The 25,585-nt window shown below is 44.1% G+C and overlaps 1 protein-coding gene across 2 annotated transcripts in view; it reads left to right on the top strand.

The window, feature by feature from the left end:
• agap1 (ArfGAP with GTPase domain, ankyrin repeat and PH domain 1) overlaps positions 1 to 25,585 on the top strand; it is a 242,445-nt gene that overhangs the window by 91,543 nt on the left and 125,317 nt on the right. Inside the window, exon 1 of one of the 2 annotated variants that reach the window (XM_088930493.1) lies at positions 3,270 to 4,659. The exons of the other annotated variant lie outside the window; for it this stretch is intronic. Within the exon in view, the coding sequence (XP_088786619.1) occupies positions 3,270 to 4,659 (1,390 nt within the window). Of the gene's footprint in view, positions 1 to 3,269; positions 4,660 to 25,585 lie in introns of those variants that run through there. 2 annotated transcript variants of the gene reach the window in all.

The raw sequence follows: 25,585 nt of genomic DNA, 5'->3' as shown, positions 1-25,585 counted from the left end.
TAATGCTGCAATTATTTGACGCTTTTCTGATCTTCACCGTCATGGCAAAAGTTTTCCTTGTGATATCACCTGAACACAAATGCAAATACGGTTTGTCATTTTTAGTGCTTCTTTGGTATCAATTTCAAAATGGACAAATTCTAACTATTCCAGAATTGGAATCATTGCTATTCATTAGGAGGATTAGTTGTACTCTATTAATCACATCACCACAAATTTAACATTCACCCATTATCTATTATCTGTTTCCTATCCATTAACCGAATTTTAAATCCAAAGATTACTTTAAATGTCTTCTGCCTGCAGTTTGAAAATATTTTAAAAGAAACCTGTGAATATGCCATACGATATGTTCTGCTTGTATCCATTCTCGCTGTTGCAAGTGAAGCAAAACCTGGCTTTTCAAAATCCAGGCAAATAATCTACTAGAATTCTGTCACTATACAGATTACCCTCTCGTTCAAATATGATTATTGTTCCCATAACCTTACATTAAATAAAAGTAAGATATAGGCTTATTGGTCTGTAATTAATTTGTTTTTTGGCCTTTTTTGGGAGCTGTATTAGCAATTTCCCAGTCAGTGGGCAATATCTGGTAATTAGGGAATAATGAATGTGTTTAACCTGTAAAGTAAAAAAGACTGCTAATGTACAATAGAGTAGGTACAGTTTAATCTCTCAGCGATATGTAGTTAACATCTCTAGTAACATGGAGGGTGGTATAGTACATGTATGGCAGCCCTAAGGAGGAGTGGTTAGGGCTTTGGAGTCAAACGGTTGTGTCTTTAAGGACAGGGTGGTGTATTTTGGTACTGTTCCCTTGCGTGTGTTCTGAGAACTTCACTCATTTCATCAGTAAAATAAGCGAGAAATAGGTAATACAGTATATAATAACGGGTTACAAATGTAAACCACTTTTACACTTAGCTAAAATAGTAACGTGTAAATTAGATAATATTCCATTCTATTTTAATAGAAACCTTGGTACGGCACATCAAAAAGGTGCCCTAAGAGGGTGTTAGGTGGAGCTGGGATGAAACCTGCTGATATAGCAGGTGAGCAAAAGCCAATGATTGTAATGTACTTCACAGGTTATGAATTGTAGTTTACTGAAGCTGTAGTAGAGCTGTTTGCTAACAGTTTCCCTTAGTTGTACTGTGTGGAATGGGACGGGAATGTGATCTGAATTTGTTATGTACTGTGGACAGACCACTTTGTGAGACCAAACAGTGTGGAATGCAGTGTCCCTTCTGTATAGTCTCGTTCATGCTGTTGGAGGAATCCTGTGGAGGAGATTTTAACGCATACAAGAAGAATGAACTTTAGTATTGTTGTATTAACTTGTAGTATTGTTGCGTACAAGCTTGCCAAATGCAGAACTCTACGTTCGTGCATAAAATTACCCTTCGCTCTGGAAAATGTATGTGCCGAACATCTCATGTGCAGTTTGTGAATGTCTTTGTCTTGAAGACAGGAGTAAAAAATAAGAAAGCTACCCCTTCCTGTGCATCTACGTTTTTAAGATAAAGCACGGTCTTGCGATGATGATGTAACTGGCGCCGACAGGGGCACAGTATTTTGGAATTGAGGAATCCACGCCGAGCTGGTCGCTGCACGCACCTTTTCATACGACCGACTCCACCGCTAGACAGCACGGGGATTAATGAGTGGGTTAAATTCCGTATACTGGGGCCGTACTGCAGTTAAGAAATATCCGAGTATTAACCTTAAACCCCACGGATGCATGGAGTCGAGCAAAGCTTGCTGCCCCGGGATTGTGGGTTTGGAACCAGCGCTGACTGACATGACAGGGAAAGAACGGCTCCACCCCCCGAGAGCGGAGCGCCGCAAAACACGGGATAGATTTCGGACCCGACGCGTTTGAAACGTAAACAAAAGCTGCTTTTGTTTTTCAAACGCGAAAAACAGAGAAGGGGTGTCGGGGGTCCTCCCCAGCAAAGAGGAGCACATATCCTTATCAATCCTCACATATCTGCGGATGTTTGACTTTTTCTAAGTCAATGTATAGTTTTAGAAAATTCAGTTTTATAAGCTGTGGTCATACTTTAATTTTTGTGGTAAAATACCCGAAACTATATTCTGTTATTAATCACGGTACAGGTTCTAGTTCACATTAGTTCAAAACTAACCGAACGCTTAACGTTATGGCAAATGTTATTAAATTAACTTTTAACCTGTTGTAATACATATTTGGACAGAAGCAGAGACCCGTTGTGCTTGGACAGACAACCATTGGAAGGAAATATAGTTTCATACTGTATTTATTTTAATGTCAAAACATAGATTTGGGTGTCTTTTTTCAAATGCAAACCTTTCTTCTATAGTTTATGGTAGGGCCTTAGTATTTAGTACTCCTTAAGTGTAGTTCACAATAATCTTCATATGTGCTCATGGTCCTCACTCCGAGATCCGCTTCGTGTTTTCCAGCCGCCCGCCTGGTGCGGGCTGGCTGGCGAGTCCCTGTGTGCGGGAGAGGATAGCTGCTGGGGGGGAGAGGAGATTTCTTCAATGCGCTCATTTCTCGCTGGTGGGAGCACCGTGTTTGTGTTTCTGTGCACAATCCGGGGCACATCGTTTCCATCATAATCACCATCACAATAATGGAAACAAAAGCACTTCATCACCGTTAACAGCGAGAGAGCGCCGCAGCGGGAAGTGGTTGGAGCACTCAGTTTGATGGGGATACAAGACTACGATAATATTTTTGCAGTGATCCAGTGATTCGCCCTGGAGAAGCCGAGAGAGATCAGGAGGGTCGAGACAGTTGGATTGGTGGTTTTATTTTTCTCAACACTCACCTTGTGTCTTTGCTTGCTCCATCTGATGTTTTTCAAAGGTCTTTTTGTGTGTGTGTGTGCGCGCAATATTCGCACCGAGGCAATAGCGTTTATACAAATGTTGGCTTCGAAACATTTGCTTGAGGGACTCATCATTGGCACGGGCGCAATGCATTTTTACCTGGAGATAAGCACCTTTTAAACGTCTTATTGGTTGGAACCACGGAATACTGTTTGCACATTTTTTGCACATTTTCTTTATCCTGCTAAGACAAACATTCTGTAGCTATTTATCTTTACCCTTCAATTTTTGTACAATTTCCACGCACTCTTATTACTAGGAACATAATGGCTGCGTGCATTCCCGGTGTTCTTGCGTGGTCCACGTTTCGGTGATCCTACGTTAATTCGAAAGGACCTTCGTTTGCTTTCGTTTCTTTTGTTTTTTTTTCCCCTACCCGTCACTAAAGAATGTACCTTCTGGATGGTAACTACCCCGAAAGGATGGAAAGGGGAACCCCACAAAGAAAAACGGTGTACCGGATTTCTCTCACTCTGGTGAAAAAGGAGAGTTTGTCGGAGGGAGGAGGAAGCACGGATAGCAGCGGCTCGGCTCACCGGCGGCTCGACATCTCAAAAGCGGGCGCGTACAGGCGAGAGGGCGCCTCGGAGATCCAGCGCAGCTGCCTGCTGGAAGAGCTGGAGGAGGAGGAGGACGAGACCGACGACTTCTCCGCTCAGAACTACCTGCGAAACTTCAGGACTTTTAGCACGGGTCACCTGGAACTGGGCCGGTTAAAAATCTCCAGGAAGACGCACCACTTCCACAAGGACCTGTCTTTCAAGCTGAGGGAGGCTGGCGAAGGCAGCGGAGCCGTGCAAGCGGAGCCCCAGGCGGCCGGGTGCCCGGGGCGCCCCGTGAGCATGGTCGCCTCTCTGAACGTAGCCTTGCAGAATAAGAGAAATGTGGTGGGTTCAGTGGACAGTCCGGCCACGAAAGGGCTGAAAAGCGATATTTGCACTAGAGAGAAGGGTGAAACGGCGATAACGATAGGGAGCGAAACCACTGGGTGTGAGAAGGAGCTAGTAGGTGGTATTTCTGTTCCAGAGTCGGGCGAGGGTACTGGGGTCCACAGCATCTGCCTCGCAGGCGAAACTCGGGTGCAGAGCGAATACGGTGCCTCTCCGAGCTGCAGCGCGGCTCAGAAGGAATGTTGCAGCGTCGGGTCCCCGTCCATGAGCCCTAAAACCGATGCCAAGTCAGGTGAACCGCTCCCACAGACACCTCCGCTGAAGAGGCACCCCAGCCTGCTCCGCCGGAGCTTCAGTTTCCGGCACTGGACCGGAGGGGAGCTCCTGAGGATCAAAGCCTTAACCCGGGAGAAGCACCACAGCAGTTCCAGCTGCATCGGCCAGGGGGAAGAGGGGTCGCCGGCCGCCGTGGTGCTGCAGAACCCCGCTTTCGACGAGTCGGGGGGCAGCGAGAAGAGGAACACGCTGGACGTGGGGGAAGTGCTGAACAAGACGGACTCCCTCACCGAGCTCAGCCGGTGGGACAGGGCGAAGGGCAAGAACAGGACCCTGGACAACAGCGACCTGCACCGGCTCGCCGAGAAGCACCTGGATGAGAAAGAGGGTTTCCTCCGGGGCGGGGTGCGCTCCAGCGGGCAGGAGCGCCGGCTGCTTCGTTTTTTCAGTGGGATTTTCTCCAAGAAGGACGGCACGTCCACGCCTGTCACCAGCCCCAGCGGCAAGTCCTTGAGGGACAGCAGCAAGAAGGGGTTTCTGAGTTCCCAGAAAAGGGCCGCTTTGGGATGCTCGCAGTCCAGCACGGAGAGCGTTAATGGATCGCCACTCAAGGGTAATGCATCTTCTGTTTTTTTTTCCTATGCTCAGGTTTGAAAGCGTAAAGAAGCTGCTTAGAGGGCTTGTGTGTCTTAAGAGAGGTAGGGGGGAGGGAGCGTGGTCGAAAAGGTGCTGTTTGCTTTTGGACAGGAAGGTGAGGACTAGAGTGCTAAGCCGCTACTCTTGTGACACAGTGTTTTTATTTGTATTGCATTCCGTGCTGTTCAGCTCCTCAGTGCCTCGTTCACGGGAGGCCCACCCGCGGCTGTATACCGAGAGCGTCAGATGCCAGAATTTGTCAGGTTGTGTGTATTTGCAGGGAGTGTTTATTTGGAAGCTCTTGTGAAAGTACCAGTAAACCTTTCAGCCTCATTTGCTTTTTAACTCACCTGGTGTCGCACCCCCTCCCCCTTACACACACACATCATTGTAGAGGCTTTCTGAACATCTCTAGTACGACTTTTTCACACTTAATATTCTTCCTACAAGACATAGTTTGTAGTAAATTGTATTTTGCCATTGGTTTCTAAGTCTGAAATATCTGCATGCTGATTTGTGATGAAGGCATGAAGTTGCACAAACTTGTCATTTTACTGTCATCTTTTTACTCTCTAAATTCTCCAAAAACATTCTACAGTTTCTGTATTACTAGTGTCAAACGCTTAGGTCACATAAAAAAAAAAACATTTGGTTGTTGCCTCTTGCAGCCAATGGAGGAGACGAAGGACTCATGGTTGGTGTTTGGTTTCTTTCAGTCTCCTCCCCAGCAGCCCTTCACTCTTTGTTTCCACGTCTAATGATTTTTCTGTCGTTAATTACCTGCCTGAGCAGTGTGCACGGCCATCTGGTGTCAGCGGGCCAGTGTCTGATGAAGATCTTCCTGATACGCGTCTGTGAGGAAACCCTCGGAGCAGGCAGTACAAAGGCTTTTCCCAAATTTCTGCTGTTGGTCCTTTTGCAGTGATGTGAAGCATGGCTAATCTCCTAAACTGGATAACGGAGGTGGTGGCGTGTGTTTTCATTCAAAGCCTTTAATACTGGTGGTCACTTTCACTTTGTTTCTGTTCCCCCATACTTATTTTTTGACCTGTCTTTAGTTTAGCTGCGCTCTCTTTAATCCCCCGTGCTGAAGAAACGTACGTTCTGCAGAATCTGATTCTTTGCATGATTTGTGTGTTTATTGCACTGCTTCAAGAGAAAAAATGGAAAAGACATTTTCTGCTTGTTCCTGTTAATTTTAACGTTTCTGTAAATGCATTATTAACTGTCATTTTTCACCCTAAACCCTGTTTAACTCTCAGTATACCTACAGTTGGCCTGTGACACCCCCAAAGAAAGTTGAGCTCTATGTAGCCCCACCTTCCAGCACGCTCCCCCAATCTGCTCTTATTGCATACTGAGCCACCAGGACCTTGTGAATGAGATTTGAACCCACGCCCACTCAAGCAACCAAGGCCAATCACAGCGCCTTTGGTCTCAGGTCAAGTGTAGTATCTACTCTTACTGATATTTAGATAGTTAGGATCAGTGATTCCTGACAGGGTCACATTTGTTGCTGTATTTGCCAAGTGCTATGACTGTCAATCATGCAATATTATCTGTAGCTCCTTTCGAGGAATTGTAAGCTTCCAAAATCACTGTCCGTGGTGTGGTAAAAAACTCCATCAGACATCGGGTCCCGAAGCCATACGTTGTGGGTCTAGCATATTTGATTTTTGTGAAGCTTTTCATCATGCATCCGTAGGAATTACTGTAATAATTGTAGTCCAGATGGTGCTTTCTGAATACTGAATTATTTGCTTACACTTTCATTACTATAAGCAGCTAACATTAGTCATATAACAGTGAGGAAAGCCCAGGGGTTTTCAGAAGCTATCCTTAACCACTGGGTCACTCTGCTGTCAGACCGTGTTATGTCTGTGCCATTTCCCTTCTTAATTCCAACTCTCTTTCCCTTTAACTCTTGATGGTAGGTTGTCAGGTAGTGGCACATCCAGACCGCGTCCTAGATTGAAAGCGATGCAGAACTAATGAAAATTGCACGCGTGAAATTAGGGTCTGAGTGATTAAGAGAGGCCCAGATCAGCATTTGCATTAAGGAACAGCACATCATCGCATGGATTTTTCAGCAGAATGATTCTGATCATTCAGACAGCCGATTCAGTCGGGACCTTCTCAGTGTCAGGTCTGTCCAGCATGAATGACACCATGGCTGTCAGTCTTATGAGGTGAGTAGGAGACTCCGCAGGTCTGGTCGTAAACAGAAAAGCATGTGGAAAAAAGAATCCAGCCAGCTGGTTAATATTAATTAGCCTCAAGCCCCTTTCACAGCACAGTTTGAGGCTGTTTATCAGAACCACCAGTAGCAACTGCCCTGCCCTGTACTCACAATGGGGTTTTGGGTATTTAAAATAAGTATTAGCGTTCCACTCTTATCAGGTACCTGAAACTGGTCCTGGAGACCCCCAGTCCAGCAGGTGTTATGGGTCACCATTAAATCTTCAAGGTGCTGCGCTTTTTACTTTTTACATCAGTTAGGCAGGTTAAATGATAAAATTCAGATATCGTCTTGAATCATAGTTTCAATCCTTTTCAGTGCTCAAGGACTGGAATTTAATTTCTTATTACTTGCTTATTTAATCAATAATTTATAGGTTTTTTCCAGACTTGAGTAAGAGAGGACCTTACTCAAGACTATAACTGCACTGTGGCTTTCCAGCACCAAGGTTGTGACTGTAGTTCTTGTTAGACAGGTCCCACTCCAGCAGAGGTGTTTGGATTGTGCAAGAGTCAGATGTGGTCCCAGAAGCTAGTGTCCATCGAGTACCCTGGTCCCACGTCATCTTTCACCCTAAACCCTGTTTAACTCTCAGTATACCCACAGTTGGCCTGTGACACTCCCAAAAGAAAGTTGTGCTCTATGTGGCCCCACCTTCCAGCACGCTCCCCTGATCTGCTCTTATTGCATAATGAGCCACCAGGACCTTGTGAATGAGATTTGAACCCACGCCCACTCAAGCAACCAAGGCCAATCACAGTGCCTTTGGTCTCAGGTCAAGTGTAGTGTGACTGAGCTTTCCAGGGTGCAGGGGTTGAGGCCTGTTTGCTGGGCTGATGTTTCGTCATTATCATCATCATCATCATCACTATCACTGCTTGTACTGAGCTTCATTTATGAGTTGATTTAGGCAAAAGTATGGACATGGGTGGAGCTGTGTAGTGTAACATTTCAACAGTGTGGATTAGTAGTGTCTTCAATTTGAAATGTAAAAATGCAATGGTGTTGATTCACTTTGTCTTCAGGGCTGCCCATCTGGGGCAGAGAAGCTTGAAAGTCGCTCCTTAACTGTGGTTTACTGGCAACGTTCCCTTCAAAATGTTTTCTCTCTTTTCTGATGTATTTCTTCTTTGAAATACACAAAACAGACAAAGCGTACGCAAGCGGATTAAAATGCTATGATGGCCAGATGAGATCAAATACATTTACGATAACGGTTTTATTTTAGGTCAGGGTTCAGAACTGATGCCAGCAAAAAAATGGATTAGCGGTCTCTGCCTGTTTGAACATTTGCTTTGCATGGTGCTTAATAAATGTCATATGACAGTCTAAGTGTTTCATTACTTCTGGTGTTAAATATTAATTTACAATGAAGGTCTCCTGACTACTGACGTATATGCAGATGTCAAGGGATATTTTTATATGTGTTTTGAACAGCTGTATCTATATTAATTAATTCTGTAACTATATTCAGTTGCTAACCAAGTTTGCCATTGATTTTGGCAGCTGCTGCTCGCATGGTGTGAAATAAGCAAAGCTATCTGCATGATTCGATCAATGGATAGGTTTGATCAACAAAATTCTGAATGCTGACTGGTACTGTCATGTTATCTTTGTCAGTGAAAGCAGTGTATGAATTGAAACTGGTTGAAACAGCTGCAGATGTTATCTCGCGGTTAACATGTTTTAATAAAATTGTCTCCATTTTAAGTGATGGCCGGCCGGTATAACATGTATAAACATTTTATAGGAGAGGGTCGGAGACAGCCATAATGAAAGAAGTGTTCAAAGTTTAAAAGCAATGGTGACTTGTGAAATTTCTGGCCCTGCCTTGGTTTTGCAGGTGTTACTGTACCGCAGAGGAAGAGTCAGGCTGCGTATGGGGAAAATATGCCTTTCGTTAGTGTGCTTGATAGACTGGGAAATGAACGTGGTGCTCTTCTTCTCTTTATTAACGCATGACGGTCTTAAGGATGTGGAGTCCATCTGCAGTGAGCGATCTCTTCTGCTCAGGGCAATGAAGTCACTCTTCTGCGTCTCTCTTTCTCTTTCCCCCGCGCCGAACAAGCGCAGCGTGATTTGTGGGTCTCTGGTAATGGGTCCATGGTGGCTAGTTCTGGCTGCCGAGACACTAAACAGGTGCACCATAAAAATAACGAGGCTCGCAAAGAGCCCTCCGTCAGGGGCATTGTTAAACTGCCATTAAAATAAATGTTGCAAAAATCAAAACAGTTGTTCAGCAAACCGATTGCACACAAAGGAGCTGCCTTAAGCTCTCTGCTGCCATTATTTTTAATTTGGAGAATCCCACTAATATAACTGACTGCTGTGTTACTTCCTATACATTATTATTACATTACATTACATTATTTGGTCACCTGCTCCATGCCTCTGAACTGTGGGACTACTGGGATGTGACTTGTGTTGTGATCCAGGTGTGGAAGCCAGCCACACGCTCAATTTCAATTTATTTGGAAAGAGTCGTCAAAGCGTGTTTATTTCCATATACTGCATTGTTTTCAGAGAGATCCCGGTCAGAGAGGGATAACCTCCTTAATTTCCTGCATGTGATGTACGGAGACTGACGTTTTGTATTTATGTGATTCATGAATAACCATTGATATTGAAAATGCGTGGTTTAAGAACTTCAGATTCATCGGGTTTTGAAATCGCATGGAGTTTCTTCATTATCGCTGCCTGCTCCCTAACTGATGATCAGTAATTTTCAGAGAATCATTCTGCATGTTACTGCATAAATTAAAGAAATAAGGTGAAGAAACCTTTTACTTGTCCTGTGTGGTTGAAGTGCTCTAAAGCTTTTATGAAGGTCTTTATGGAGTGTTCATTACTTCAGAACATACTTGCTGGAACACTACATCTGGGTCTTACATAGAGGAATGAAGGTTTTACAAAGAGCTGCAGAATGGGCTTAGACTCTTCCTCTCGAGAAAGCACAGCATGCTTGGCACTGAGTATTTGGTCTTGTCACTCTTAATTCAAGCTACCGTGCTGAGCTGCTCTCTTGTGCTTGTGCCGAAAGCAGTGGTCGATGAAGTCTGAGATCTGTGCTTGTACCCTGTACCCTGTGCTATTCTTCTTCAGCTGCTTGTTGGCCCTTGTGTGGGATGAATGTTTTCTCCTTATAGATGCACGCCAATGCTTCCTGTCGCAACAAAACTTCTAGCAGCACTGCCTGATGGAGACTTAGCAGTGTATAAAAATTCCATTGTGTGTTCTTCTAAATTAGGACACTGTGCTGTGCTCCTGGATCTGTGCTGACTATAAATGTCTTCTGTGGCGCACAGCGCACAGCCAGTCTTCCGCCTTGATGCGTTCACACTTTCCACAGGAACGACTCTTCCTGTGCCTTTCTTCAGCGGCATTCCTGGAGTTATCACAGGCCCAGTCATGGAAAACTCTTGCTGTGAGAGCTGTTTTACAGTGCCAGCTTTTCCACTGACCCTTTTTACATACAGTACAGTTGCCTCAGACACCCTCTCTGCCTCATGGAGATAAATAGGCCAGCGCTCTGGTGTGGGATAATGCTTCCTGTTTAAGCAGAGCTGGGGAAGTTTTCAGTTTTTTTTTCTCTTAAGAGGTGAGAAAACACTTGTGCCGGCAAATTCCTGTATGCTTTCACTTGCTTCCCAAAGGATGCAGTTGTTACTGGACATTAATGGCACTTCATATGGCGTGTAGCTGCAGAGTAGGGTTTACAGTCCTGGAAGAGATTAATGCCCACATGCGTAGTATCATCATTTATAATGCTCTTGCATAACGAGCAATCCCAAATCCATCAGCGGGGGCACTTTGGCATAAGAGAGTGCAATATTAAAACAGAATGTTGTCATGTTCCTTTTTTTTTTCCCATTGACCTCTTTAATTTAGTCCGTTCCTCTATGAGTTTGGGAAGTGAATTTAACATGCAGTGCTTACACTAGAGTCATTCACTCCATGCCAAGTTGAAGAGGGGCTCCATAAGGATGTAAGATATGCCTTTTTGCTTGAGGAGTTACAGCCTTTCATCTGTTTCAGAAGGTGTGTAGTATACAGTACACAGTATAAAGTGTTGTTAGCCAGTGGGAACTAATGCTGAGGTGTGAGCCAGGGGACCTGAGAAGTGTAGACTGTTGTTTTAAAGGCTTCATGCCAGTGTTTGAGCAAGATCAAAGGTAAGTGGTCTAGTGGTAAGAGTCAGCAGTTCACTCGTAGTTCAGGCTCTTAGCCGCTGTGCCCACTGTGACTACTGCGGTACAGACAAAGATGGAAGGAAAAATGGTAAACAGCCTGCTCCCTTTCCTCTCTGGTCCCCTTTACCTGCATCACTCTCTCAAAACCTCTTTCAGAATCTTGCGGCTAAATGGACCCCCTAGCCTCACACATTAGGATCTCCTATCTGGGTATTGTGTGGAGATTAGGAAAAGTATACTATATGTTTCGAGTACTGGCCTAATTCCATGCTGCTTAACTCCGAAAGATCACAGCTAAATCCCTCTGATTAAATGGGATCCCGGCCACATTGTGTCTATATGTTATGAACTTGGATATGGGTTTTTTTTTCCGGTTTAAAGCGCCCGGTTTCCTGCCAGCTGTGTGTATGCCTTTCTGGTCCACTGATTGCGAAGCGGGTATTAAGGTCAGTGTGTGTACGGCGGCGAGATTAGTGTCAGAGCTCGTGCTCATGGGATAGCCAGATGCCGAGGCACCTATGCGTGCGGCTGGGCATGTTTGACCAGCGGGGTTCGCGTGTGGCTGGACCTTGGCAGACTGTGCATGTCTCTTCTTTTACTTCATCGGCGCTTATTAAAAATCTCACTAGTGGTTTTTAATGGGTGTGTCTGGACCCGCACAATTCATTGTATTTCTGTGTGCATGACCTGCAGGATGGGCTTCAGTCGGGAATGAGGTCTGTTCACAATCTGGTGATGGACTGGATTGCTACAGAACCCTACCGCCTAACTTCTTTTCGAACTGTGGCATGATTTCTGCGTACTGGTTTCTGCTCTCTTGGTCTATTTAGTGTCTGTATTATGATGCTTTTTGCTTGTCCCCATGGGATATCCCCATATCTATTTTTGCCATTTGATTTTCTCCTTTTTGTCCCGTGCAGCTTTAAAATAATGATGTGTTTGTGGCCAACCACACTACACATTTTTTGTTTTCCTTTCCATGAAGGAAGGTTCTCGTAGGTGCTTACATGGTAGAAATTCCATATGATCATGAGCCAGATCAGAAGAAAGTTAAGAGATCCTTATAGAGTTTATAGGGCTGTGCAGCCAGGGCGTGGGATTCACATTTTTTATTAAGTAAACAGATTTGTTTTCTATCCTCTAGCGAGCTAAGCTGGAATTTCCTCTGGTTTTTACAGGGTCTAGACCACATGCTGGGTAGCAGTGAAAGATGACTTGAGGGAAATCACATTTTTATGACTTTGCAGTGTATATAGTCAGGAAAGAAGATGCTCCCCCCCCCCCCCCCCCCCTTAAAGACTAGTGACTTTCTGATGAGGCAGCCCACAACACACACATCAGACACACCACACACAGCACACTCTCCTGATGCTGTATGAAGCACAGCCTTGTGTGTGCAGACAAGCTAGCAAAGCAAAAAGCCAAGCAGCAGAAAACGAAAAGTCACAAAATAAAATGGGATCATATTACTTGGTGTGGATGCTTGCAATCTGAACATCGTTCTAAATAAATGTAAGGTACAGCAATTTTCGCACTTACAGAAGTGTAATGTCGATCAACATAACTCTTTAATCTGCTCAAAATTGGGAAATGTGTCTGAGACAAAATTAGAAGATTGTGTAACCGTTTTGAAACTGAAGCTATATGCTCTGCTGCTTTATGTATTTGAGTGATGAGTATTTTACAGTACAGAAAGTACCGTGATTCTGTAACAATCCAGTGATGTGTTGTCTTTGATAAGGGTGTTATTCCTGAGGTCCTCCTTTCAGCTGGGTGGAAATCAATCTGATGCTCATTGTCTTCATCCAGGATTGTAATTAAACAATCTCATGTTCCCCTGCGGCCTTGTGCTCTGCCATAACTGAAGCAAAGCGCTTTAACTTCCCAGCACAGGGATCGGGGGCGGTTAACTGTGCTCCATTGGTCCGCAGTGGCTCCTTTTTAGATCTGGGATTTGCACCATCTCCAGCCTGGTTTCTTTCTTGGTTGCTTCTTCCCAGTGTGGGTTTTGGTGTTCTTCTGTCAGCTCTTGGAGCGAACACAGAGGACTGGGAGCTGGTATGTGCTTGGCAAACCCCCTGCCACCACAAGCACAGCCACTACCTTTATTGTAGTTGCAATCCATGCCTTGCAGAATAACTGTGTTGCTGGAGACTGCCTTCATATTGCTCTATGCAGAAGACAGAGAGCTATGTCTCCGGACTCCTTTGCATTAGGACTTCCTAATCTAGAAGAGCGGAAATTATGATCTCCGTCCACTCTGCCAGCACTCTATGGAAATGCTGTATGATTTGGGGTTAGTGAAAGGGAGCAGGCATGAAGTCTGCGTCAGTATGTCTCACAGGCCACAGTTCATGGTGACCCCTGTGCTGTGGACAGATGTAGGTATCTTCTGGATTGTATATTGCTGCATTCCTGCGCACTGCTTCATCAGCTTTTGGCTGTGCCTCTGCCAGAGGACCATTATAAGGAATGCATTAAAGCAAAATGATGATTAATGATGCTATGATCCAGTCATTAATAATACATAGCCTCTTGTGAAAGGAAAGGATGTGAAGCTTTTCATACAGTTTAGGCCCTGAGGTGGCTCTACTAAAAAGATAACGTGATGCAAATTTTATGATGAGGTTATCAGGTTTCAATTGGTGTTTCTGTTGAACCACAACAGGCGATAGTTAAAGACTCAGTTTAAATGGATTGCTTACTGTACCTAATGGAATGGAAAGTGCAAGAATTTGACTGCAATTTGTTTCGGCAAACAGTGCCAGTGAATCAAAGCGACGCTAATAATGTGGCGCTTCATGGAGCTAATCTGAACTGCACAGGCAAATAGCACTCTTGGAGAAGTAAAGCAGAGGGCAAACAGGCAATAAGGGAAAGGCCAACAGTTTTAGTCACTACCGAGCCCTGACCTTTCTGAGATTGTCAGGGAATTCCGAAATAATCTGGGGGGTTTGCATTTCTTAACAGTTTGCAGAGCTGTGCTCTTGGAATGATGGGGGAATCTCTTGAGTCTAGCGGGCCTCAAGCCTAGACCCAGGGATCCAGTTTTAATTTTTATTTATAAATATTCCACAAGTATTAAGAAGACCTTTATTTGGTGGCATAAATTGGTGTTTCAAATGGTTTACTTTAGGTCTTATAAAGTGCCAGTGTTTTATATAAAATGTCCACCAAAAGTGTTGGGACAGCAAAGTCAAAACTTTGCATTAATCATCTTTGCATTACATTTAAGCAGTTGTATTTTGTATGATTTAATTAATATTAATGATAGTGAATTAAGTCCAATATATACACATTATTTTTGGGGTAACCCATGCATTAATTAGATCCTGATAGACCAGATATATAATTTTCTTCTCAATTTAGTCATTTCAACTGACCATAAGTATTTGGACAAATTCAATTCAGAGTGTAAAAGTCAGTATTTCTCTTTGAGGCATAAACTCAAACTCTGTAATCATTTGTTTCACTTTTACTACTGTCTCTTTGAGTTCTTTGTGTATTCTTGAGGTTCTCCTCACGCTAGTTTTTATTTCAGCATTTAGAAGATCACTAAGTTGTATTTACAGTAAATCTGGAGACTGTCTTGGCCAGTCTAAGTCTTTTTCCCTTTTCCTTTCTCCTGAAACATTGCTTCTTGTTTTGGCTGCATGTTTTGGGTCATTGTCATGCAGCAGGACAAAACACCTGCCCAATAAGAATGGAAGCATTTTTTACTACATAAGCAGACAAAACGTTGATGCCAAAGTGTGATTTCATTCTGCTGTGGCCATCAGTAGTTGTAGTACATCTACATCCTCAGTCAAGATGAATGACCCAGCTTGAGAGGGAGCCATGAATTTGCTCATAATTGCAAAGATGAGCCAGGAGAGTTGAACAAAGGTCAATGGACAAATTAGACTAAAATAAACTTTTGCAAAAGTAATAGAAGGAATACATAAAAAGGAAAGGAACTACAGATGCTCTAAAGAATGTAAACATAAGAGGTTATAAATGAGAGGTAGTTAGATGGTTGATCCAAGGTTCCAAGGTTCATAGGGGAAATGTTGTTCCATACTTGCACAACCCTTTGGGTAAAGAACACCACTTCATCTGTGAAGCATGTTGCAGGCGAATTGATCAAAACGAAGCAAGCTGAATGTTGTTGTGATCAGATAAATATTGTAAGTGTCGCCTCTGTCAACAGCTGTCGGAGGTATTGAATTTCCATACTGGTCTCCTGGCAGAGACCGGAGAGAAAAGCTGAAGAGCTCACTGCAAACCTATCCCTCGGCATGCTCTTGTGCATCGGCTCTCCCCCTGGGATTAACCGTAACAGTTCCGACAAAAACTGCTGCTTCTTACCACACCCACCTAGCAACATTCCTCACTGCCTCCTCTTTCTGTTTCAGAGCTCTTTCCACAAAAACCTGGCAGTCGCCATTCTTATTCGGCCCATCGGTATAGGTGGGAGCTGCTCACAAATGATAGGAAAAACAACCGATATGTAGTAATACTGTTCATTCGTGTCTAGGGTGTCCAGTATATCAGTGGTTTGGCCTGTCCATTCTAGAAGTGTGCATCTGTTCTGTACTACTGTAGCTATCCTTTTCATTTCATGTGCTGCATAGTGAGCATTCATTTGTGTGTTTCTCATGAGCTCAACGCACTATAGTCTTGCTTTTCTTTAGTAGGTGCATGCATTCTGATCCTGTCTTTTTGGGTGCTTTTTCTTTCTGCGTGTACCTGTGACTCCTCACCCAGAAGGAAGCACGACTCATGTATGTAGCGCAGGCTGGGTGTGGGGTAGACAGTCAGTCTCTGTGCTGTGCGTGGAGCATTCATCCTCCAGACGAGCGTCTAGGCTCTTTCAGGATGTCAGGGTTCATGCTGGATTTCCCAACAATCCCGGGAATGCTGGATTGGCTCTGCCCTGCTCCATTCCCATTGGCCGGTCCCTGGGCTCTCCCTGTCTTGGGCTCGTCTTGGCGCTGGTTGCCGAGACTGCTGTTGAAGTGCACGTGCCCCGTGACAGCTAAGAGCGATGTGGTTAATAGGCTTCTGGTTGTGAAAAGCGGGAGGCACAGGGGGCTGTGGGGAGCCGTGTTTGTGTAGTGCCCCTTGGGGATTAGGGCGAATTGGGGGGGTTTGGCGCAGAACATCGTCTCAGGCCATTGTCCTCATTTCTCTCTTTCAGACCAGAACAATATGGTCAGCCTGTGTGTATATGTAAGGAGAGAGCCCTTTTCTTTTGTTTTGTTACTTGTTCTTGTTTATAGTAGCAATGAATGTGTGAGATGATAGTGCGGGGCAACATTTCTTCCTGTGAATCCAGGATCACCTTTGCAAGGGAGGGCATGAAAGAAGACAGAAGAAGGATAGTGAGCGTAATAAAACTTCCTCCTGAGAAGAGACCATTCAGTTGATCCGATGCATTTAGTTTCAATTTGCTAATTGATGTGAAGATGTCACTCATCTGACTGGGTGTTCAGGGTTTCCACTGGCTGGGTAGCTTGTTCCAAAGCTTCACAACCTTTTGCGAAAAGAAGTGACCATTGTTAGCAGTTTAAGTGCATTTCCCTGTAGCGTTGGGATTCTTGGGTCCTCTGCTGTGTGAAATGTTTTTTATAGGTTTCAGACTATTTTAAGTCATTCTCTCTCTGCATGGATCAGTTAATGAGGAGGTGTGTTGTTCATCATAAGATGAAGCTCAGTTGTGTAGTATGTCACATCTACAGGGAATATTATTTACGAACAGTTGCTGTTCAGTTGCTGGGATTAAGGGTTAGTTGAACATAATATGCTATGAAAAATGACAATTTGATATATATTAAAATGGCTGCTTTTTTCTATGTGAATGTTTGGTGAGCTCTTATATGGCCACTAGTGAATAGTAGGGTACAGTCTTTGGAGTGTTAACAAATACCATGAGGGAATAAAGCTGGCTTAAGACAGGAAAAACAAAATCAGTTTTTCACAAGGGGCTTAGCACAGCTGTCTTTGGCCTTTCATGGAATACAGTACATAATCATTGAAGGGAGCCCGTAAATAAACGGTATTGAAGGACTGGATTAGTACAGCAGGAGAATGTGAAATAAAATCAGAGTAGGGCATTTCAGGAATGAAAATGGCTGCCACTTCTAAGTTTTTAAGACAGGACGTGGTATACAATGACTGTGATTTGAGTATTTAAGGTTTCACCTCTCTTTCCTTATGTGCTTTTTTTAATTGTTTGGGTATTGAAGTATAGCAACTGAAGAGATCTCTTAAAACCCTGGGAATTAGAAGAGAGCTCCTTTCTTACGAGAGAGATGGATGAGAACAGACTCCATTCACATCGTCATTGATCGGACTTTTATATCCAGTGTGATGTGACCAGAGGCAGCTGTGTTTCTTAATGCTGCTGTGTGTTCAAGTGTGCGTGAGCCTGTGAGTGTGTACTTGTGCACATGTTTGTGTGCAGAGAGCATGTAGCTCACAGAGAGGATGGATGTTTTTCGTGTTAAGATGGTACAGGCTGAGCAGGGTCATTTTGTCTTCATTTCCAGTGCTCTTCAGTTCTGAGCAGCTGTGGGTCTGTGGTTTTGAGCTTCTAATGCACCATGTATTCAAAGCGTTGTATACTGACTGATACATCTACCCTTTAAGCACTTTTGATATCTGTCATCATCATTGTGTTCTGCCAGCTGAAGGGACCTGGGGATAATGAACAAGCATCCTCTAAAAAAAAAGGAAACTCTTGCCTTGAAGGCTTGATCTGTTAACAGTTCAGGGTTAAAACAGAACAGAGTGAGAAAATTTCCAGGCTAGAATTGTACTGTTACCAGCTCTTCGCAAAACCTTATTTGAGAATACTGTATTAACATTTAATTATTTTAAAGAGCACAGAATTTTGCTTTAGCCATTCATTTTATACCACCTTATCTTCACATGTAAATTAGTGTCATATTAAAATTCAGAATGGTGATTATAGGTCTGTCCACTGCAAATGCTTTGCATTTTCTGTTTTCTGCCTTAAATTACACACTTTGTGAGGAGCAGTGCATAATGAATTTTTTCAATGCAAGTTATTAAGAGGATTTTGAGCTTGTGTTAAAGGCGCATCATGAAAAAGTCTTGCATCCAGTCAAGACGCAAAGACGCATTCTTTGCAAATATGTCTGCTTTTATTTTAAAAGAAAAGCTTCTTTTGTGACCATTATGTCAGTGCTTTTAGTGTAGCATGTCTTTTTTGCAAAATGGTAGCGATTCCTCTCTGTTCTCTTAGAATGCGGTTCCAAACCCATTTTTCAGTGCACGCCTTCCACCTCCGACAGGGTGTATTTCCCTTTCTGGTGACTGTAATGCATTGTGGGGTGGGATCCCTGTTGAAAAGGTATCATTATCATAAAGGCATGGGTGGGAGAGCTCTCACTGGGAGATCTCGGAGTCTGAGCAATGCGAAGAATTGTTAGCAGTTTGTGACCGCGCAGAGATGTGCTGTTCAAACACAGAAGAACTTCGCCCCTCCCGCTAGCCTGGGGCTGTCCATTTCTGATCCAGGAGCGCAGGCGTGTCTGCAGGTTTTAACAGACTCTTTAAAGATGGGCGAGAATGTTAAAAAGGCCCAGTTAGCTCAGCTGGTTAAGAGCCTAGTTGCCATTTACATGTATTTCTTTGGCAGACGCTTTTATCCAAAGCACCTTACAATCACATCCAGTCAAGACGCAAAGATTGCATAGAACAGCCGCATAAAGTGGACTGAAAGGCAGGTAAGCGCAGTTATTGAACTGTTTGGATGTTGCATAGTGTTGTGGAGTTTGTGCTGCTTGGAAGGGAGTAGAAACCAAAGGGCACAGTGGGTAATCCATACTGGGTTTAGTATGGGCCTCTTGTGAGTGAGTCCGTCATTCGTTTCAAGTCTGAATAAAATTCCACAGACGCACCGACCCTCCAGGACCAGGACTGGACACACTTGCACTTGACCCTTGGTTGGTGTGTTCTATATTAGGAAGGAAAACCCCATTTTCTTAGTGTCTTCCTGGAATAGCTGTTGACACAAGATTTGTGCAGTGTGTTTAAACAGGCAGACCAGTGCCCAAGTGACCAGCCCGTACAGTGGATATTGAATCATTATGGTCAGTAATGAAACATGATTGATGCTTAATTTATTAACAAAAGAAGGTGAGTGAGCAAAAGGGCTGAAGAGCCTGCTCAGGTTCCTGACGTTCCTGAATGTCTATAGCATTTTGTCTGTTCTGCTCTTTTCTGTGTCTTAGTATTGAATTCTGCCACCAAGGCGTGGTATTTCTGTGAGGCAGCTCAGTTTCTTACGCTGCCCTGATGCGGTGTGTTTTGAGGTGCTAGACCCAGAGCTTCAGAGGAAATGGGCTCTGTCTTGTTGACTGAGTATCCATTGACCGTGTGCAAGACAGAGAGAAGAACCGGGGCAGTGATTCTGGGAGGGGAAAATCAGAGGCATAAGATCCTCCCTGGAGTGAACGTTAAGATGCGAAGCAACATATTACTTCAGAGCAACTCTGGTTAACATGGGCCTTAGTGTTGATAGACAAGTGTTTATCATAAACACATAATACGAGTGTATGTCGCCAGGGCTTATGTAGTCTGCTTTATGAAGTAAGTGTCGGTGCTGTAGCTGTTCAGAAAAGAACTGACTGGCTTTTCACGTGGTGAAATTTTCACACTGTACTTTTTCTGGTGCTGGATTTTCTGTTTACAGATGCAATACTAGTATGTCGTGGGACCAGTTCCAGTTGTTTACCCTTACAGTTCCAACGGATCAGACAAATTCCTGTGGCTTTCTTCTTGGGTCACTGAAGGAAACTGGGTTTGTCCACACTGTCCTGTTCTGTTTTCGTTACTTTAATGAAACTAAAGGTCAGTGTCGGCTATTAACAGCCCATACAGTGTGATCATTCACTTCGTAAGAGCTCTACGACTGCAAGAGGTCACCTGCGCTTTTGTGACCTGATCAAGGGCAGCCAGTCTTATTCAGACTCTGTCTGCTTGACGGGGCCTGGGCAGTAATGGCTGGAGGAGAGACTGTACTGCTTTTTGCTCTCAGAATGTTGATAGCCCATCCAGAATAGATGCACATTTTTCAGCTTATTTTTTTTGTCTTCCCAAGTCTCAGTGTGGCATTTTTTCCATTATAGTTGTGCACTTCCTTGCGGTTTTCTCTTTCTCGCGAAGCTCTTGCTGTTTTCTGTACCAAGCTTAACTATCTGCAGCCACTGCGTTTGCGCTGGTGAGGCACATTTGCACTTTTTCCTTGAACTCAGTACATTGGTTATTCCTATAGTTGTTGAAAATGAAGGACATAATATATTTGCATTCATTTGTAATGTTGTAGATTTAAGAGTCTGTTAACGAGCACAATCGTGGATTTCAAGAATCTCATTCTAAAGAGATGATACTATCCCCATTTATTGTCTCAAAACATTGTTTTTTTTTTAATTCAGCATCTGTTCATGTAATGTTCTGCATCTGTGGCAGTGTTCACGCTGTGTTTGCAATGCCAGTGACTGATATGGAAGGCCAGTTAAGCTGATAGAGAGCCCTTTTCTTGAGTGCTTGTTCTTTCTCTCCAAAAGCACAAAATAATTTAGATGTAATCAATGAGTCTTTGGTGTTATTTGGTAAGACCAGAAGTGATAACACTAGTGTCCTGGTCAAATCTAATAGTCTGATAAATTACTGGCTACTCAGAGAGAACCGGCAGTGTTTGCACTGCTAGGAGGGAGAAACAGTGGAGACAGAGATGCAGGAAACTCTCGGGGGTTAGACATTCTTCCCCAAAGTAACAAATCAAATCCCCTAATTCCACACTTTCCAGAATCAGAACAGCTATTGATCCTGCTGGTGGAAACACGATAATAATGGAAGCCCAGTATGGTATCTCCTGTCACAGCCTGAGGGACAGAACTAATAATAGATGTTATTTATTTGAATCAAAGTCTGTGTCTAGCTGTCGTTGTGTATTTACTCATAGTTTCTCTATGTCGACTTGTGTGAATATATAGAAGGCATTTTTAATTATTCTATACTGTTTATATATTCTTTTTTAAATATAATGTTTTGCGTGACTTGCCCATACCTTATGTTATGCATGACATTGGTGTAATGGATGTTAATGCATTTTCTGATTGTTTTTGCTTTAACAGCACTAATTCATTCCCCGTGGCACTAAGGCCCTTTGAATTTGAGCTATTAAACCTGCTTATCTGACCCTTGTTTCTCGCTGACGAGCTTTCAGATTCCGCCCATACTCTCCGACCGTTCCTGCTCCAGACTGGTCCGAGGGTGTTGCTGTTCTGAGTCGTCATGCAGACTGGCTGCCTCTGATCTTAAGTGTCTTGGGATGGCGCGCTACGTCTTTATTTATAAAAATAAAAAATTACAAAGTATAGAAACATATCCGTGTACAGAAAGAAAAGGGTTCCGACAGGATTAAAAGAAATAAAAAAATGTACTCTTTCACAACTTCAACACACTAAGCAAAAAAGGCAACATTCACCAACTAGAATGACAGACTCCTAACCACATAAACCTACATCCCATCCCCACTTAAAAATTCACATCACTTTTCAAACACCAACGCCTCCCTTCAGTGTTAAGCAGAGCAGCCAACATCACGTACTACCTGGTAACATCCAGTTCCAAACTAAATGCCCCCCACCCTCAGAACTGAAAGTGTAGGCCGTCTTCCCTCAGGTCCAAAAGGATGTTATCTTTAACGAAGACCTTGCGGAACTCTCCCGTCTTCCTTGTGGGCCAGAGAGACGGAATTTGGTCTCGTACAGGGTCCCTTGGGTATGAAGCAAGGTGGCTCAGTCCATACGTGTCCTACTTCAAACAGGCCCTCTGCAGCGTGTGGCCGTCGAGGGTGAGGAGGGGCATGCCTAGCTCTGTGCTGTCCTTTCCCTGCCTTTAATCTTGGGAAAGCAGGGAGGAGGTGGAGGGAGGGAGGACGTTTTGGGAGCAGGCCAAAGCTGGGATTGGGAGATACATTTCATTAGGGGCCTCCCGTTCTCCAGAACCTCACAGCCTCAGCCCCTCCATGTGTGTCTGATCCTCTGTTTGCGTTGCCATTCTCTGCTGTACAATAGGGCAGCAGCTCAGCTGTAAGCGGCCATCTAATGAAGGCAATTTAGTGGAGAGAGCTCTAGTTTTAGGAGCTTTTGTTTTGTCTCTGTAGGGGGCCGGCGAGGGGGGTGGCGGTGAGCTGTTACTCTCATGTCCGAGGACCGTGACGTTTCACAGTGGATTAGTTCAGTTACCTCAGTATTGCACATAAAACGAGCTCAGGTGATAGTTTAAAATAGTTTGCTAGCTTAACAGTGATAGTTTTTGATCTGTGCCGTCAAATTGTGTGGAGAGAGCTCGTCAAAAGCAGTTTTAACATTGGGTCATACTGAGGGGCTGCTTTTTGTCTAAAAATTTACTAAATACGTTTTACTAAAAATTGAGAAAAATGGGGTCCGTTGTGTCTGCCTGTGTTGGCAAATAGAGAGTCAACTCAAGTCTCCTAGTTCCTGACATACGCTGCACATTGATCACCCCTCCTTTGTGCTACCTGACTCTTTAACTACCTGACTGTCAGCGAGAGAAGTTTGTTCTCCTGCATGTTGTGCTGATTGATGAGCTCCACACATACTGTGCCTCACGGGGGTGGGGGGGCTGGTCACCTAATGACTTTCAGAGGTCATTCAGTATCGCACTCCAGGACAAGGCCAACAAGAAGATCCTGATTAATGCAACTCACTGCCCTGGAGTGGGAAGGCTCAGACAGTTTGCATTTGTTTTGTTAGGGAAACACATGTGACCTGCCCTTAAAGGTTAATCCTTCGTATAAAGTTATTCATCTTGTAGACAGTCTTCGAAAGAGAGATTTGAAGGTGCAATTGCAAACAATTTTATCTGTGTTTCTTTTGCTATAAAAAAATTAAATCTAAAGGCCCTGTTGATTCAGGTTATTAAGATGTTTCAAAATCACAACTGAATGTGAAGAAATCATTTCTTAGAGGCTGGTTTTGGGAGTAAAACAAATGGAACAATATCTTTGTAGAGCAGATATGTCTGACTGTGGCAATAATTTGGAGTCTTTGATGAAATTATCCAGTACTATAAAAATACTCATAGTATGTAACACTGTACAGGTAGATCCCCAGCTGGTTAAGATGTTCTTAGTTTTTTATGGCTAGCTGCTTGTATCTGTATAGCCCAAGTTCAGCAGTGTTTCACGTCTTCCTCTCATTTCTGGTGTAATTGAAATGTAATTCTCTGCTGTGCCTCCCTCTGGAGCACTTTGTCATTGACATCGACCAGAACTTAACACAGGGCCGAGATCTGTCAGGGCTTCGCTCCTCTACCCTGAGCGCCTTCTCCTTAATTCACAGCCAATCAGAAATAAGAAAAATAAGCCCAATCTTGAGCCCACAGCACAAATAGAAACAGAGTTTCTGCTCGTTTTAATATTAAGGTGCAGTCTTATGTAGTTGAAAAGATGTGGGCAGACCCTGTCAGTGAATGTTCTTGGGGAAACCGTACAGAATCACTCGTACATTTCTATTCTCAGCCCTTGCTCCGTTTGAACTGATGTGCAAGCGACCTGAAGGCGTGTCAGCGGCTGCACTGTTTGATACTGTGATAGGAGGAGCCTCTGAAGTGATGAGAATTGTGGTTGGTGCGGCCCTCCTATGTCCCCTTCTCCACTAAATCCCTGGGATCTAGTGATTGGATTAGAAATAGCTCATCAAGGGGCTGCTTTTCTGAAGTCCCTATCCAAAATGGAACCCTTCATGTCGCCTTACCTTGTGAGCCTGACCTCCTTGTGGTCTGTGTGTGTTCTTTGGTAGTGGTTTTATCAACTGCGCTTACAGGTGGTTCTGGAAAATGGTGCTTTTTCAGCTGAGGGCAAGGATCTGGAAGCGACAATATGTGAGACTAAATATAATTTTCCCCTGTGGAACATGTGGAGCAGCCTGCACCTCCTATAGTAGCTCATGTTCACCACATTGCAAGACTTCATTCCCGGTTTAAGGCCTTCTCAAAAACAGGCAGAAAAACATGCTCTAGCTGACAGAGCGGATGCAGGTGATAAGAAAGGGATTAAATCCACTAGAATTCCTGTGTGTGCAGCTGTGCTCTGCCTGGCTTCCTGCCACAGGATGGTCAGAACGGAAGGCAGTTCTGCAGGTGCTGACGAGTCTGCCTGCCTCTCCTCTGCTGATTCTGTATTATAAGCATGGTTTTAATCAGCCATGAGCCAGGGCAGCAAAGTGTTGACACCTCACCTTTGGTTGGCACCAGGTTCTGACACCCTGAGGTAAGGGAGAAGAAAACACTTTTTCAAGTTCTGTCCTCCCCATAATTCCACAGCTAATTTCTCAATGGCTGTCCTGTTTGAGCTGAAAGGCTAGTTCACATATAATGCAGGCTATGTTGTGGCCAAATTTTTTAGGGCAGTAAGAGAGGTTACAAATGAGAGTTGGTGCTTTGGCCCCTTTAACTTGTTTGGTAATTAGTTGCTAATTGATCCAAGGATCAAGGAGCTTTTCTTGAAACCTCGGTGTCTCTCGGGAGACTAGTTATTTTTGTTCCTACCGTACATGGCCTCTGAAGCATCCAGATTGCTTTTAGAGGATTTTAGATGATTGTAAAAAGAATGCACTGCTAATATCCGTGATGTATTACGAGACTAAAGATAATCCTATGCCCAGATGTGTCCCCCACCCCATTCTTTTTTCTTATTCCCCTTCCCCTACTGTATCTGCCTCCTGGTTACCTTGCCTCTGTCAGGGCCATGTGTCATCCTTTCATGATAAGAGTCTCCGGATGTGTGACACAAGGTCTGTGGGGCTGTGCTGCAGAGACGTCAGTAACTCTGTCATCTAGGGCTTGGGGAATGACCCCTGACCCCAGGTTTCTGCCTGCTGGATGGATGCTGCCGCTGCGCTGGGCTGGAAGAGCTTGAGTGTAGTGTGGGCTGGGAGGGATCCGGTGCCGTGTTCCTGCCTGCGTTCTTGGAGCACACGCTTGCTCCTGTCGAGCCACGGGGAATTCCACATGTCTGCTGGGCGGGAGGCTTGTACTGCGCACGGTGCCATACGTTCATTGGGACAAACGTGGCTGCAGTCTTTATAAAACATTTAAAAATGCACTAATGTTTGCAGAAGCTCTTCCTAACTTCCACTGTAAAAGATTTAAAATGTCTGATGGGCTGTCCTCTGTAGACACGGGAGTGTCCATTCTCCTCTGTTCCTGTATGCTCCCAGCCTTGAAGAAGAGATGTCCGCCTTTGTTACTGATATATGAAACAGCTTCACAATTTCTCTGAAGCTGGAGGAGGTGCACCTCTGCTTTGATAAATCGTAACAAAGAGTTAAAGACGCCCCTGACCCTCTGTCTTACCCAGTGGGTCTCTCTCGGCACTGTGCAGTGCAAGACTTTGCTCAGTTGGCCTGGCCCAGTTCTGTCTAATTAGAATTTGC

Source organism: Atractosteus spatula, chromosome 13 (assembly GCF_055471065.1).
Source record: "Atractosteus spatula isolate fAtrSpa1 chromosome 13, fAtrSpa1.hap1, whole genome shotgun sequence".
Taxonomy (NCBI): Eukaryota; Metazoa; Chordata; class Actinopteri; order Semionotiformes; family Lepisosteidae; genus Atractosteus; species Atractosteus spatula.
The sequence above is the reverse complement of the archived record's forward strand: the minus strand, read 5'-3'. Positions and strand labels throughout refer to the sequence as shown.